This window comes from Vombatus ursinus, unplaced genomic scaffold, assembly GCF_900497805.2.
Source record: "Vombatus ursinus unplaced genomic scaffold, bare-nosed wombat genome assembly UNPS02009132.1, whole genome shotgun sequence".
NCBI classification, from domain to species: Eukaryota; Metazoa; Chordata; class Mammalia; order Diprotodontia; family Vombatidae; genus Vombatus; species Vombatus ursinus.
The window spans coordinates 3401498-3414952 of record NW_020948910.1 but is presented as its reverse complement, the minus strand read 5'-3'; the positions used below and the strand labels follow the sequence as shown (position 1 = coordinate 3414952).

Genomic DNA, 13455 nt, shown 5'->3' with positions numbered 1-13455 from the left:
CGTTTTATTATACCTGAGTAAACTGAAGACCTGAGCAATTCCAGGTTGTCTATGTATACTGCATATGTATAACTGTATTATGCAGCTAATCCCATCTTGTGCTTGAATAAGTTGAAGAACCCAACTGTTACATGTCACCTAAGGCAACCGTACATAAAAAAGTAGCATATTGGAGGCACGACTGTGAAGCAGTTTGAAAGATGGCGGAAACACTCTTGATTTGCCCTCTTTTCTGCAGGTTACTGAGGGCAAGCAGGATCTGGAAAGAGCTTCCCAGCTGGCTCGCAAAATGAGGAAGGAGACAGCTTTGCTTTCGGAATGGCTTACTGTTACCGAAGCTGAGTTAGTTCAGAAGTCGACTTCGGAAGGTTTGCTTTCCGACCTGGATCCTGAGATCGCCTGGGCCAAAGTAAGTTATAATTCAATTTAATTGCTACTGTTACGTCAGTGACAGTAGTGGCAGTTGCACTGAAGACCTTTCCCACCCCTTTATGTTAAACTATGCCTAGCTAAGCATTCATCATGCTCAGTGGTTTTTCCACTTGGTTATGTCTTTCTAAGCAAGACAAAGAATCTTTTACATTTTCCATTTTTATGAGGCATTTTTGCTACGTTGATTATGAAAATGATGAATTTTGTATACTCATCAAAAGCCTTTAGGATTTTTAAAAAGCAGAGAAATAAGGAGTATACTTTCATTTTGTTAGATATCTTTATTTTGTTATTTTTGATAAAAATGTGATTTTTATCAGCACCACTTCATTATGTCAATCACTGTCAATTAGTGAGATGTGACAATTAATTCTGTTTTTCTGATTCACAATTTGATGATTTATGAAAGAAGACCCATATGTCTCTGAAAGATTAATAAAATCACAGATAAAAAACCTGAAATTGATTTCCCAGATCCTTTTTTTTTAATATATAAACAGGTAGTTAAATGGACAAAAATGCTTTATTTTAAGCTTATATAATCCTTAGTCCACAAATTAACAAATACAATTATTAAAGAAGACATTTTGTTGTTGTTCAGTCATTTCAGTCATGTCCAATTCTTTGTGACCCTTTTTGGGATTTTCTTGGCAAAAATACCAGATTGGTTTGCCATTTCCTTCTCCAGCTTATTTTACAAATGAGGTAACTGTGGCAAACAGGGTTAAGTGACTTGCCCAGGGTCACATAGGTAGTAAGAGTCTGAAGCTGGATTTGAACTCAGGTCTTCCAGGTCTGGTGTTCTATCCATTGCACTACTTAGCTGCCCAGAAAAGACAAAGAACTTTTTTTGTGTGAGGCAGTTGGGGTTAAGTGACTTGCCCAAGGTCACACAGCTAGTAAATGTTAAGTGTCTGGTCTGAGACCGCATTTGAACTCAGGTCCTCCTGACTCCAGGGCGAGTGTTCTATCCACTGTGCCCCCTAACTGCCCAGAAGACAGAGAACTTTTTAAAAAAATTGAAAATTAAGTATGCTCACTTTTATAGAATTTTTTTTGGGAGGTGTTGGAATGTGGTGGAGTGAGGTTGGTGGTGGGGGTGAGTTAAGACTGCTGGTATTTGGACTTGTGATTTCTTTGTTTTGGGGAACTCCTGAACTGGAAACTTCCATGGCAACTCCTTGCAGCTTGCTGTCTTTGAGAGTTGCCTGAGGTCCTTTGAGCTTTAATTCTTTCCCAGGTTCATACATCTAGATTTAAATGCAAGTCTTTCTGACTTAGAGGTTTTTGTCTCTCTATTTTAACTTGTCAGCATAAACATTTAGATTAAAGTTTGAATTATTATTCTCTTTGGCAAAAGAACCATGTTATGTGTAGGATTTTTTTAGTCATATCTTTATCACAATGCATCTAAACAGGACTATTGAAATGGAGATATTTAAGGCAGTTTTCAAAGAGTAGAAGAAAATCATAAGAGAATCTTAAACAGAGATTACACACTCTGCAGTCTTGTGTGTGTGGAGGATTTATTGAGGTACAAAGGGGCTAGTATAGGTGGAAGAGAGAGTGCTTGGAAACCAAAAGAGTTTCAAATCGTTTTTGATGTTACTTATAATACATGGAAAATATACAGTGTTCTTTAGGAAATACATATTAGCATGTGGTTTTAATCATGTTTAGTTTTAAGTACTGTATAGTTTATTTTGTTCTCATATCCTTTCACATCTGGTTTATTAGAATATTCTGCACCATTATTTCCAATGCAGAAATTTCTTTCCAGTTAATTTTTTTTGTGTCATTTAGTCTAGCCGTTTTGTACGTTTTCTTGCTTAAATGTAATTACCAGTTATTTATTGATTGCAGTAAATACTTGCTGCATGCAATCAATAAATAATCACTTAGGAGAATGCAGGAATCTCAAGCGCACAAAATATGGTTGTGGGTTCCATCCCTCCCCCATTACTGGCATTTGGGCTGTGGTATGATATTTAGAAGAAATGCTTGAATGTTCATGGAAGAGTAATGAAGCGATGTTAAATGACCAAATGTTGGGTAGACCTTGCTTATGTTCATATGAACTGCACTACTTTTATGTTCCCCAAAGTGCAGTATACCAATGTGATATTCATAAGCAATTAACCTAAACTTTTTAAAATGCTTGGACATATTGTGATTGAAAAAGGTACATAATTGACAAGGTTAAATGTATTCATGTATGTTTAAAAGGCATATTGATATTTGTTTTGAAGGTTTGTTGTTTTAGTATAAAAACTTGCATGGTTTCTGGGAATTTTAAAACTTTGAGCTTTCTGTGAGCAATAGTGTATAATACAGAGTTTTAAAATCCTATAGCATAGTTCTAAAAATCCCACCCATTTAATCATTTCAAGTATTTAATTGAACTGTTAAGTAATATAAGATAGAGTAACCTGAACTGTTAACTTGATGTAAAAGTTATATGCAAACTTCCTAATGATTGAAAAGATCACACAATTTGCATACTTTTATTTTAGAATGTGCTAAAGCAGTTGGAAAAGAGAAAATGTGATTTAAATAATATCACTGACATCAGAGCAGCGCTCCAGAGTTTGGTAGAGGGTAGTGAGGCAACTTTGGAGGAAAAAGTCTCTGTACTGAATGCTGGTTGGAGTAGAGTTCGCACATGGACTGAAGATTGGTGCAACACATTATTGGTGAGTTTCATTGGAAATGAATTCTAAGTATGGGAATTTGTTTCAATTGACAATACATAGTTTTTACAAGAGAGTCATTTATTTTCACTTGTGGAAAGATAGGAGGGAGAACATAGATTTTTATTTTTATTTTTTTTTTTGGTAAGGCAATTGGGGTTAAGTGACTTGCCCAGAATCACACAGCTAGTGAGTGTTATGTGTCTGAGGCCGGATTTGAACTCAGGTCCTCCTGACTCAAGGTTTAGTGCTCTATCTACTGCACCACCTACCTGCCCCTATAGATTTTTCTTTATGAATAATAATATAATAATTAAATGAAATAAAATTGAAGGACAGTATAATAGTCTTAGTTCTTTTTTGTTCAGTTTATAAAGATATCAGAATTAGTGATTCCCAGTGCATTAAAAGATCTTCATATTGGCTATTCATCAGATTATAAATAAAATAGCATAAATAGCAAATTCAGTTTGTCAGAAAAGGGTGGAGAGAAACTTTTCTTAAAACATTGTTTTATTAAAGATTAAAATACTCATGACTTGTGTACCAAAAATACAATTCACTCATTTGTATTGCAAATGTAATTTGATTTTAATTTTGTATTATAATATTTTATTTAAAATTTTATCTTTCTAATTTGAGTCATAATTTAGAACCTTTCATTATCATATATTTCCTGAAAAGCATGATTGTTTTGTTGACTTTGAAGAGTTTGCCATTCTGCTCTGTTGTTAGTCTGATCTGTTACATGATCCCTTTCAAAAAATCAATATATTCTTTATTAAATTATCTTTGTAAGACATTTTCAAAGAGGGAACTTTCATAGGATTCCTTGATGTTTGCTTCAAAAGTAAAAATTGCCACATGATTGTTGGAGTTAGATGGTTGAGGGTGTGTTTATCAGTTATTCTATGTAATAGACATAGAGCCTGAATAATCCTAGGCTTTTCTTAAAACAAATCAAAACAAAACTATGGAATTAATTCAGTGTATCTTCACTCATTCCTGCAAGAAACATTGAATGAAGGGTTCCTGAAGACAAGGAATTAGCGAAGGTGGTGGATGGATTTAGAAGTAACAACAATGACCTTTGCCCTCACAGAACTTACTGTCTCATAAGGGAGATAAGACATTCTTAAAGAAATATGTTATCAGGTAAAGTATGGTAAGAGTAAAGAGTAAAGGAGATGACAAGTCTAAACAGAATTCTTATACAAACTATGTATAGGGAGAGATAATGTTCTGCTAGGGGATCAGGGAACGTTTCTTAAAGAAGCTAGTTACTGAGTTAGATCTTGAGCTAAAATGAAAGATTTCAATAGGTAAATATATGGAAATAGTGACAGTGTATTCTTGATTTCAATAAAGGTCAACCTGGATTCACAGAGGTAAAGAATCAGCCAGGAGCTCAAGAAATAGTTAGTTTCTTGACCCAGAAAAGAAAGTTCTTGACATTGAAATCCTTGGTAATGTCAAATGGTTACACACCAGAAATAGATATGGTTTTAGCAGGGTAAATAACAGAGAAGGTGCATCACCATCTGTTTTGTTATCTACTTTACTGTCTGTAGTATAGGACTGTGAGGTCTTTCCATCTGACTTGCAGTTCAAACATTCCATATGTTGTCTCCTCCATTAGAATGTGAACTACTTGAGAGCAGGGACCATCATACTTTTCTATTTGTATCCTCAGTTCCTAACACTATGCCTTGCACATATTTAGTGCTTAATAAACGCTTTTTCTCTTAAATTAAATCAACATTTTTTTCTGGTTACATTTTAAGTTCCAAACTGTTTCCGTCCCTACCTCCCTACCTCACAGTAGAGAAGGCCGCTATTTGACACAGATTTGTAACAACAGGTAAAACCTTACTAGGTGTACTTCTGTTTATCAGTTCTTTCTCTGGACGTGAATAGCATTTTCCTTCATAGGTCCTTTGTAATTGATTTGAGTATTTATAGTATTCAGAATAACTTTGTTGTCACAATCATTCTTCTTACAGTATTGCTGTTACTGTATACAATGTTCTCTTGGTTCTGTGCTCATTTACTTTTCATTATTTCATGCAAGTCTTTCCTTGTTGTTCTAAAATGAACCAGCCCATCATTTCTTACAGTACAGTAGTATTCTATCACAACTATATACCACAACTTCTTTAGCCATTCCCCAAATGATGGGCATCCCCTCAATTTCTAGTTCTTTGCCACCAAAAAGAGAGTTGATATAAATATTTTATAACATATAGGTGCTTTTCCTTTTTCTCTGACCACCTTGGGAAATAGACTTAAGTGTTGAGTCATAGAGCATACACAGTTTTATAACTCTTTAGGCATAATTCCAGATTGCTCTACAAAATATTTGGATCAGTTCACAGTTCTACCAGCAGTGTGTTAATATCTCAATTTTTCCACATGCCCTCCAACATTTGTCATTTTCCCTTTCTATCATTTTAGCCAATCTGATAGGTATGAGATGATATTGTAAAGTTTTAATTTGCATTTCTCTAATCAGTAATGCTTTAGGGCATTTTTATATGAATTCATATATAGTTTGGATTTCTTAATTGAAAAACTGCCTGTTCATATTCTTTGACCATTTCTCAATTGGAGAATGACTCATATTCATAAAAATTTGACAAAGTTCTCTATATATTTGAGATATAGGACCTTTATCTGAGATACTGTCTATAAAATTTCTCCTCTATTTTCTACTTTCCTTCAAATATTGACTACATTGGTTTTATTTGTACAAATGCTTTTTAATTTAATGTAATCAAAATTATCCATTCCACATCTCACAATGTTCCCTATCTCTTGTTTATTCATAAATTCTTCTCCTATCCCTAAGTCTTTCATATATGTCTATAATAGGTTCTCCCTTTCTATCTAGGTCATTTATCTATTTTGACCGTACCTTGGTAAATGGTGTAATACATGCTTTTTTCAGTTGTTCATATGAACAAAGTTAGTGGCAGTGTAACTAAACAATAGTGGATATTATAATATATCATGAGTAAAATTCCAAGAACATGACAAATTATTGGATGTTGTAGTGAGGGAGAAATGAGTCAAAAATGCCCCTTGATTTTGAGTGAGCCCAGGTGGCATGGAGGATGGATTTTGGTTCTAGTGAAAGAAATAACAAAATTGGGATAGAGGTTAAATATTGGAAAGAACAGATAATGAATTTAGTTTAAGACATTTTTAATCTGAGGTGCCAGTAGAATATTCTGATAGAGATGTTAAGCATGAAATTAAAAAATTTGGAATTGTAACAGTGGAAAAACTGGGTATATCTACATATATCTGTATATGTTTGTGTATACACACATTTTATTATTATTGTTGTTTTCTTTATTTTACATGATGCCAACATAATTTTATTTTGCTTCTTTTACTTTACTTTTTTCCCTTTAAACAAAATTCCTTTCATTTTCTGAGGATTTGGTTTTAGAGCTTGATAGAACTTTAGAGATCATTTATTTAAACATAAATATGTATAGAATTCTTTTCTATAACATTCCCTACACATGGTTATAGAGGCATTTCTTTAACAACATCTAGAAGAGGGAAACATTGCCCTTTGAAATAATTCAAATTTTAGGAGCATTCTTACCTAGAGCCTTAAATTCTCCTAAGTACAGCTTCTCGTTGGGTACAGTTCTGTCTATTGTTTCATGGTTATTTAAGTATTTCTCAAAGTGCATCTCAAAGAACACTTAGTGTGTTTGTTTAAAAAAAAATTTTTTTTTTTTCAGAACCATCAGAAACAGCTGGAGATATTTGATGGAAATGTTGCTCATATAAGTACTTGGCTTTACCAAGCTGAAGCTCTGCTGGATGAGATTGAAAAGAAGCCTGTAAATAAGAGTGAAGAAATTGTGAAAGTATGCCTAAGATCATCAGTGACATTTCTAATATGTACTTTATTTCTTTGGGCTCAGAATCTTGCTGTTTGTAAACATTGTATTATCCCATCTTTTGTTTTTGAATTTTAATTTTAGTGAGAGATGCAAAGGTGGTACAATCTGGGAAGGATTTGAAAAGCCTCAACCCCATAACCCAATTCTCTCCTCCCCCCTCTTCTCCACCTCAACCCCTCTATCTAGATTCATTAATCAAATTAACTGTAGTGCCAGTGTTTTATTTAGATAGGCATTTAACATATTTAGAGTATCTTATCTTTGAATAGAGTCAGATCCATATTTTGATTGGGTTATGCTGCATTATTTCCTGTACTTGTGGTAATTTTGTGTTTTTTTATGCTTAGCGATTAACATCTGAACTGGATGATGTTAATCTACAAGTTGAAAACGTTCGTGACCAAGCCATTATACTGATGGGTGCCCGGGGCTTGGCAAGCAGTGAGCTGGTGGAGCCAAAGTTAGCTGAATTAAATAGAAACTTTGACAAAGTGTCTCAACACATCAAAAGTGCTAAAGTGAGTACTTAGTGTAAAGCAGAGGTATACTACATCCCTAACCCTTCTTTTCTGTTTCTTTACCTCTTTTTCCCATGCCTAGGATTGGTTGGCCATATTTTCTTTACCTTCAGCTCTTTGTGATCTCATCAGTTTTTAGAACTTCAAGTATGATGTCTACATGGATAGCTTACAAATTGGTAGCACTTAAGAATTCTTTACATGCTCCTCTGCTAAGACTCACTTTTTTAACCCCCTACTTGGATAACTCTAACTGAATGTATCATGGGTACCTTAAGATCATTGTTTCTAAAATTGCATGCATTATCTTTCATTTTGACCAGTTCTCTTTCTTGATATCCTCATTTCTGTCTGTACCATCCCTATTCTTACAAATAACCACCCTCATTACTATTTATTCACATTTGTTGAAACTCCATCACATATCTCCATGTAGCTAATAAACCATCAACTCACGTCAATTGTCATATATAACAAGTCACGTCATAATGTAATATCCAAATATAACCTTTTAACTCAGTTCCTTATTTACTGTTTCTACTACCTTCACCACTTTAGTTTTTACCACTGTCACCTTTTACCCTCAGTGACTCTTGCATTATCCTGTGACTCAGTCTCTAATTCTCTAGTCTCTACTCACTCTAGTTTAACTGAAACATCTATATGAGATTAACCTTACTAGTGCACAGATGTGATCACATAACTCCATTGCTCAAAAAATACTCAATGATTGCCTTTTGCCTCCTGGATAAATTCAAAGTCATTGAAACTGATGTTTAAGGCTCTTCACCATTGGATTAAAACTTATCTGTCTAGCCTTATTTTATTCTATTTGTTCTCCATCACTACATGCCCGACCCAGACTAAACTGTTGGCCATTCTTCCTCTAAATGTAGAGTTCTTAGCCTGGGTCCTTAAACTTGTTTTGTTAGTATCTTGATAACTTATTCAGTAAAACTGGTTTCTCTTTTATTCCTTTGTATTTTATTTTATGTATTAAAGCATTATTTACAAAAGGGAACCCTTGCACAAAAATGGTTAAGAACCCCTGCTCTGGTTGTATCCTGTACTTTCCTTCCTCTATGTGTTTGATTATGCTTGTAACTACTCTGGGAATACCTTCCTCCAGTTCTTGAAGCATTGTAAGATACTGGTTCCTAAGCCACAAGGAAGAACTAATCTTGTGATGTTGGCTTCATACACTCTGTGTGTATAGAGACACATTCACTTTCTTCCTGTTTAACTTAAGAACATTTATTTAATTTACATAAACCTAATAGTGTAGGTAGGCCTAAAGCAGAAATGTACATTTTGTTTTTATTTTCTGTTAAAAATGGAGCAAATGGAATCATTTTATTATTTAAAGGCCCTTGACCCAAAAAGTCAGAGAGGGGACTAGAAGGGGACAATGAAAAAAGTGTGTGGTATGCCCATAGATTCATTATTTCATTTATTTACTTCTTACAAGTGGAAGCAAAAGGTTTAGTTTAGAGAAATATGTAGGAAAATTATGTTGCCTATCACATAATAATTCACTGAAGAAATACTTAGTGCTCACTTGTTCTATGATACTTTAGCCATCAATTGGACATAAATATAATTTTAACAATTTTCTGAGACATAAAAACTTCAACTGAAGCAACAGCTCCAGGGAGATTTTAGGTAAATGTCAATTTCAGGCAGTCTTCTCTCTTTCTTCAAGGATCCTATAGCTTTATTACATAATCAGTAAAGTCTTGAGCTAGTGTTTTTGGGCAATAATTCAGTCCCTTGCATTTCTGAGACACTAAAAGGCATTTTTGTAACTATTAAAGATCTTGTACAAGGCATTAAAATACAGTGTTACAGAGATTTAGTTTTTAATATCTGGTATGAGAGTAGCTTATGCCAAGGAGTTAGTGTCTTTGCTAGATTGTCATCCAACGTGTGGCTTTGTGTCACCTCTTTACCCATATTCCTATGAAACATGAATGAAGTTAAAATCACCATATCTTTAAAAGGATTTCCAAATGTATAAAACCATAATAAAATCATGAACAATGTCTGCTCGAGCTGATTGATTGATTATCGAAATCTGGTTTTACCTTATTTGCTTATTCCATTTAGCTGTGGTCATTTGACTTTAGTTAATGTTCTATTTTTGGTTTACCTGTCCTTAGCTATACTTTCTTTTTTGTTCTCTTCTCTAGATGTTAATCGATCAAGAACTTTTCTCAAAGAAAATTTTTGTCAAATCACAACCTCTTGAGGCTGGTGTGCATTCAGTGGACCTAGAAAAACTAGAACATGATTTACAAAATATGTTGAAGATGGTAGAAAAGCACAGTGATGAAGATGAAAAGGTATAATTCACCTCATTTTTTCTGTGAATATTTGCCTTAAATCCCCTGCCTTGGGCAAGCAGCTAGGTGGATAGATCATTGACCCTAGAGTTAGGAGGACCTGAGTTGAAATGTGGCCTCAGACACTTGACACTTACTACCTGTGTGACTTGAATAAGTCACTTAACTCTGATTGCCTGGCCCTCCCCCCAAAAATACCCTGCCACTTGTGGTGGAGAATTTTAAGATGAGATTTTGATGTTGTGTTTAGATGTAGCAATTGCCAAATGATTTATATAATGCTTCTAAGAGAGTTAAATTTTTAAGGAGAATTAACTAAAGATTAGCATGGTTTAAATTTTAAGCTATTTTAACATATAATTTAGAGAGACAGTACGATAGACTGCTGATGCAGTTGAACTAAGAAGGCCTAGGTTCTGGTCCTGCCTCTGACATACACTTAGATTTTTATCCTGGACAAGTCACTTTCCTTGTTTCAGATAGCTTTTGCAGAGTAGGTGCTGACCTGAATTGATAGAGGTAATTTCTTCATTGGAGATTCCCTATTGAAATTGCAAGAATTATTTTCAAAAGATCCCATAGGATTTAAAACATTTTAGGGAATAATATAATTTAAAAAATTTTTTTTACTTAATCGTATTTTTTTTTGGCAATTATATGTAAAGATAGTTTTCAACATTTACTTTTATAAAATTTTTAGTTCCAATTTTTTTTCTCCCTCCTCCCCAAGACAGAAAACAATCTGATTTAGGCTGTGCCTGTACAGTCATATTAAACATAAACAATGTAATTTTTTAAAATAAAAAAAGCTATTTTAAATTTTTAATGGGTTATTTTGCTTCATTTATAGAAATTCATCAGGATGGACACGTTCCTTCTAATTAAGAAATATACATCGCTGAAGAGGTATCTAAGTGAATTATTGACATTTTTTTCTGTTTATATTTTCAGTTGGATGAGGAGAAGGCCCAGATTGAGGAAGTTTTGCAGAGAGGAGAACAGATATTACAGCACCCCATGGAGGATAACAAGAGAGAAGAGATACGTTTACAGTTACTACTGCTGAGGACAAGACATAATAATGTCAAGGTATAACCTCTGGAAAATTTATCTCATGTTTATAGAACTTGGATACAGAAAAAGGAAACATCTGATGTGATATAAGAAAATTCAAGGAAGCAGAGAGTATTTTCATTATCAGAAATTGCTTCATGGGCAGGTACTTGATCTCATCCATGAAGGATTTCTATAAGCTGAGGTGCCCTATGTGAATGAATAAATGGTAGGATGGAATTGATTATCTGGTTGTCTAGTTTGGTTTGAGTATAGAGTGTGTGAAGGAGGGCACTATGGGAAAAAAGTTGGGAAAATCTGGGATAGAAAACCTTAAGTACTTTCAAGGCAAGCTATGAACTATGAAAGGTTTACATTTCTGGAGTTGGTTATAGATCAGAATTTGAGTAGTTAGCTAAGATTTTGTTATTTTTTTTGTTACAGTTGCCATCATATATAATTTTTTAATGTTATTTTGACACTTTTGTTGTGTATATAAACATAGTATTGAAGGAATGAATCATATCTAGTTTTACATTCTTAATATAATTGACATCTAAGGATGCATGGAAATTGTACATAAATGAAAGAATGGCTCACAGGTTTTCTGGATTAAGGCAGATAGGAGTTTTATGAGGTTGATTTTATCATGTAACAGAAGGAAGAAAAAACATTTTTAGGGACCACTTGTGAATTGTCATGCTCATGGTGAGCATAAGCAAAAGGACTTCTATGAAGGGAATTGTGCCTTATGCTCTGCTATCAGTTGAAGAAGAGAAAATTCTCCAGATAACTCAAGAAGACCTACTAAATAAAATTATGATTTACTTTTATACATATGTATGTATGTATTATAGTCACACATTCGCCTACATACATATATACATACTTACTTAATACATAACTGGGATATAACTGGGCCTTTGGGAGAGAATGGTGAAAATTTCACTTGAAATTATCTTCAATTTCAGGGATAACAATTTCTTTTCTCCCAATTTCCTTTGCTTTGTGCATCATGCCCAAAAGGAAGGGTATGATACCCTACGTAGAGAGAGAGAGAGGAAGGGAAGGGAAGAAAGGGAAAAGAGAATGAAAGGAAAGGAAAAAGGGGAAAGGGAAAGGAGAAGGAGGAGAAGGAAAAAGCTGCTTTCTCCAACTGGAAGTGGTCAGTTACAGATATCTGTATACAGATACAGTTGCTGTTTATATTCATTCTGAGTTGTTGTCAGGGTCCAACCAACCAGTGACCAGGTGGGGCCCCATTGTTGGGTCATCGATATGAGTATACCCATAGTGATGTGGGTATAAAGCCTGGTTCTTAAGAAAGAAATCTAGTCTATAAACCCTTTTCAGGTGTCAGGGATACCAATTTTCTTGCTTTGGGCATTGTACCCAAAGGTAAGGATATGATAGCCTGTGTAGACAGAGGGAGAGGAAGGGAAAGGAAGGGAGAGGAAGGAAAAGGAAGGAAAAGAAAGGAAAAATGGGAAAGGAGAAGGAGAGGAAAGGAAAGAAAAGGAAAAAGGGAAAAGAGAAAGAAGAAAAGGAAAGAAAGAAATTTTTTCTTTTACATCTCTAGTTTGCTTTTTAAGATTCTTTTTAAGCTCTTCCAGGAGTTCTTTTTGGACCTGAGACCCAATTACATTTTTCTTTAAGCTTTTATATGGAGCCATCTTTACACTATTGTCCTCTTCTAAGTTTGTGCCTTGATGTTTCCTGTCACCGTAGTAACTTTCTATAGTTAAGTTATTCCCCCCTCCTTTTTTTTTGTTCACTTTTTTCTGCCTAGTTTGTGACTTGGTGTTTTTGTGGAAAGTTGGGCTCTGGTCCTTCACTGTCCAAATAGAGTAATTTTGAGCTATTGGGGGATGGGAAGACTTCATGAAAAGATGGTATTTGAGCATAGCTTTAATGTAAGGTAAGGGTTTCAGCAGGTAAAGGTGTTGGTTAAGATTTTCTTGGCATCAGGGGATTGTGTTCACTAATGCATAGAAGTGAAGAAGGGTCAGAAGATGACTTTGAATGGTGTGCTGGCAGAATATTTACCAGGATTGGGCAAACTATTGCCTGAAGTCCAAATCCAGCCTGTTTTTTTGTTTTTTGTTTTTTGCAACCTGCTCTCTAACAATGGTTTGCTTGCAGACCATATAAAAACAAGCACTAGGTTGGATTTGGTCTAGAGACCATAGTTTGCCAACTCCTGTGAGACTGTTTAGGAGAGGAGTAGGTACAGATGGAAAGATGATATGGAATTGATTTTATCTTCTACTTCTGTCTTGCTACTGCACTTCATTTAGAGCCAGTATAAATCCATACGTTTTCAATTTAAACTAAACCAGTACTCAGTTGATGAGAATGTATTATGTTACAAATTGTCAGTGTTGTTTAGATGTCATACAGAGTTTTCTTTTAATCTTTAAAATTTAAGTTATAAATCGCTGGAGGCAAGAAAAAGGAAAGGCAGTTGTCGGAATCCACTGGAAAGTTAAATTTAGCA

The 13455-nt window shown here is 34.4% G+C and overlaps 1 protein-coding gene across 10 annotated transcripts in view; it reads left to right on the top strand.

Annotated features, from left to right (window-relative positions):
- Positions 1-13455, top strand: part of UTRN (utrophin) — a 620052-nt gene that overhangs the window by 266989 nt on the left and 339608 nt on the right. For all 10 annotated transcript variants that reach the window (XM_027850670.1, XM_027850661.1, XM_027850663.1 and 7 more), the window contains 6 exons: positions 239-409; positions 2946-3125; positions 6881-7009; positions 7393-7563; positions 9753-9905; positions 10857-10994. In XM_027850670.1, the coding sequence (XP_027706471.1) occupies positions 239-409; positions 2946-3125; positions 6881-7009; positions 7393-7563; positions 9753-9905; positions 10857-10994 (942 nt within the window). The remainder of the gene's footprint in view (positions 1-238; positions 410-2945; positions 3126-6880; positions 7010-7392; positions 7564-9752; positions 9906-10856; positions 10995-13455) is intronic.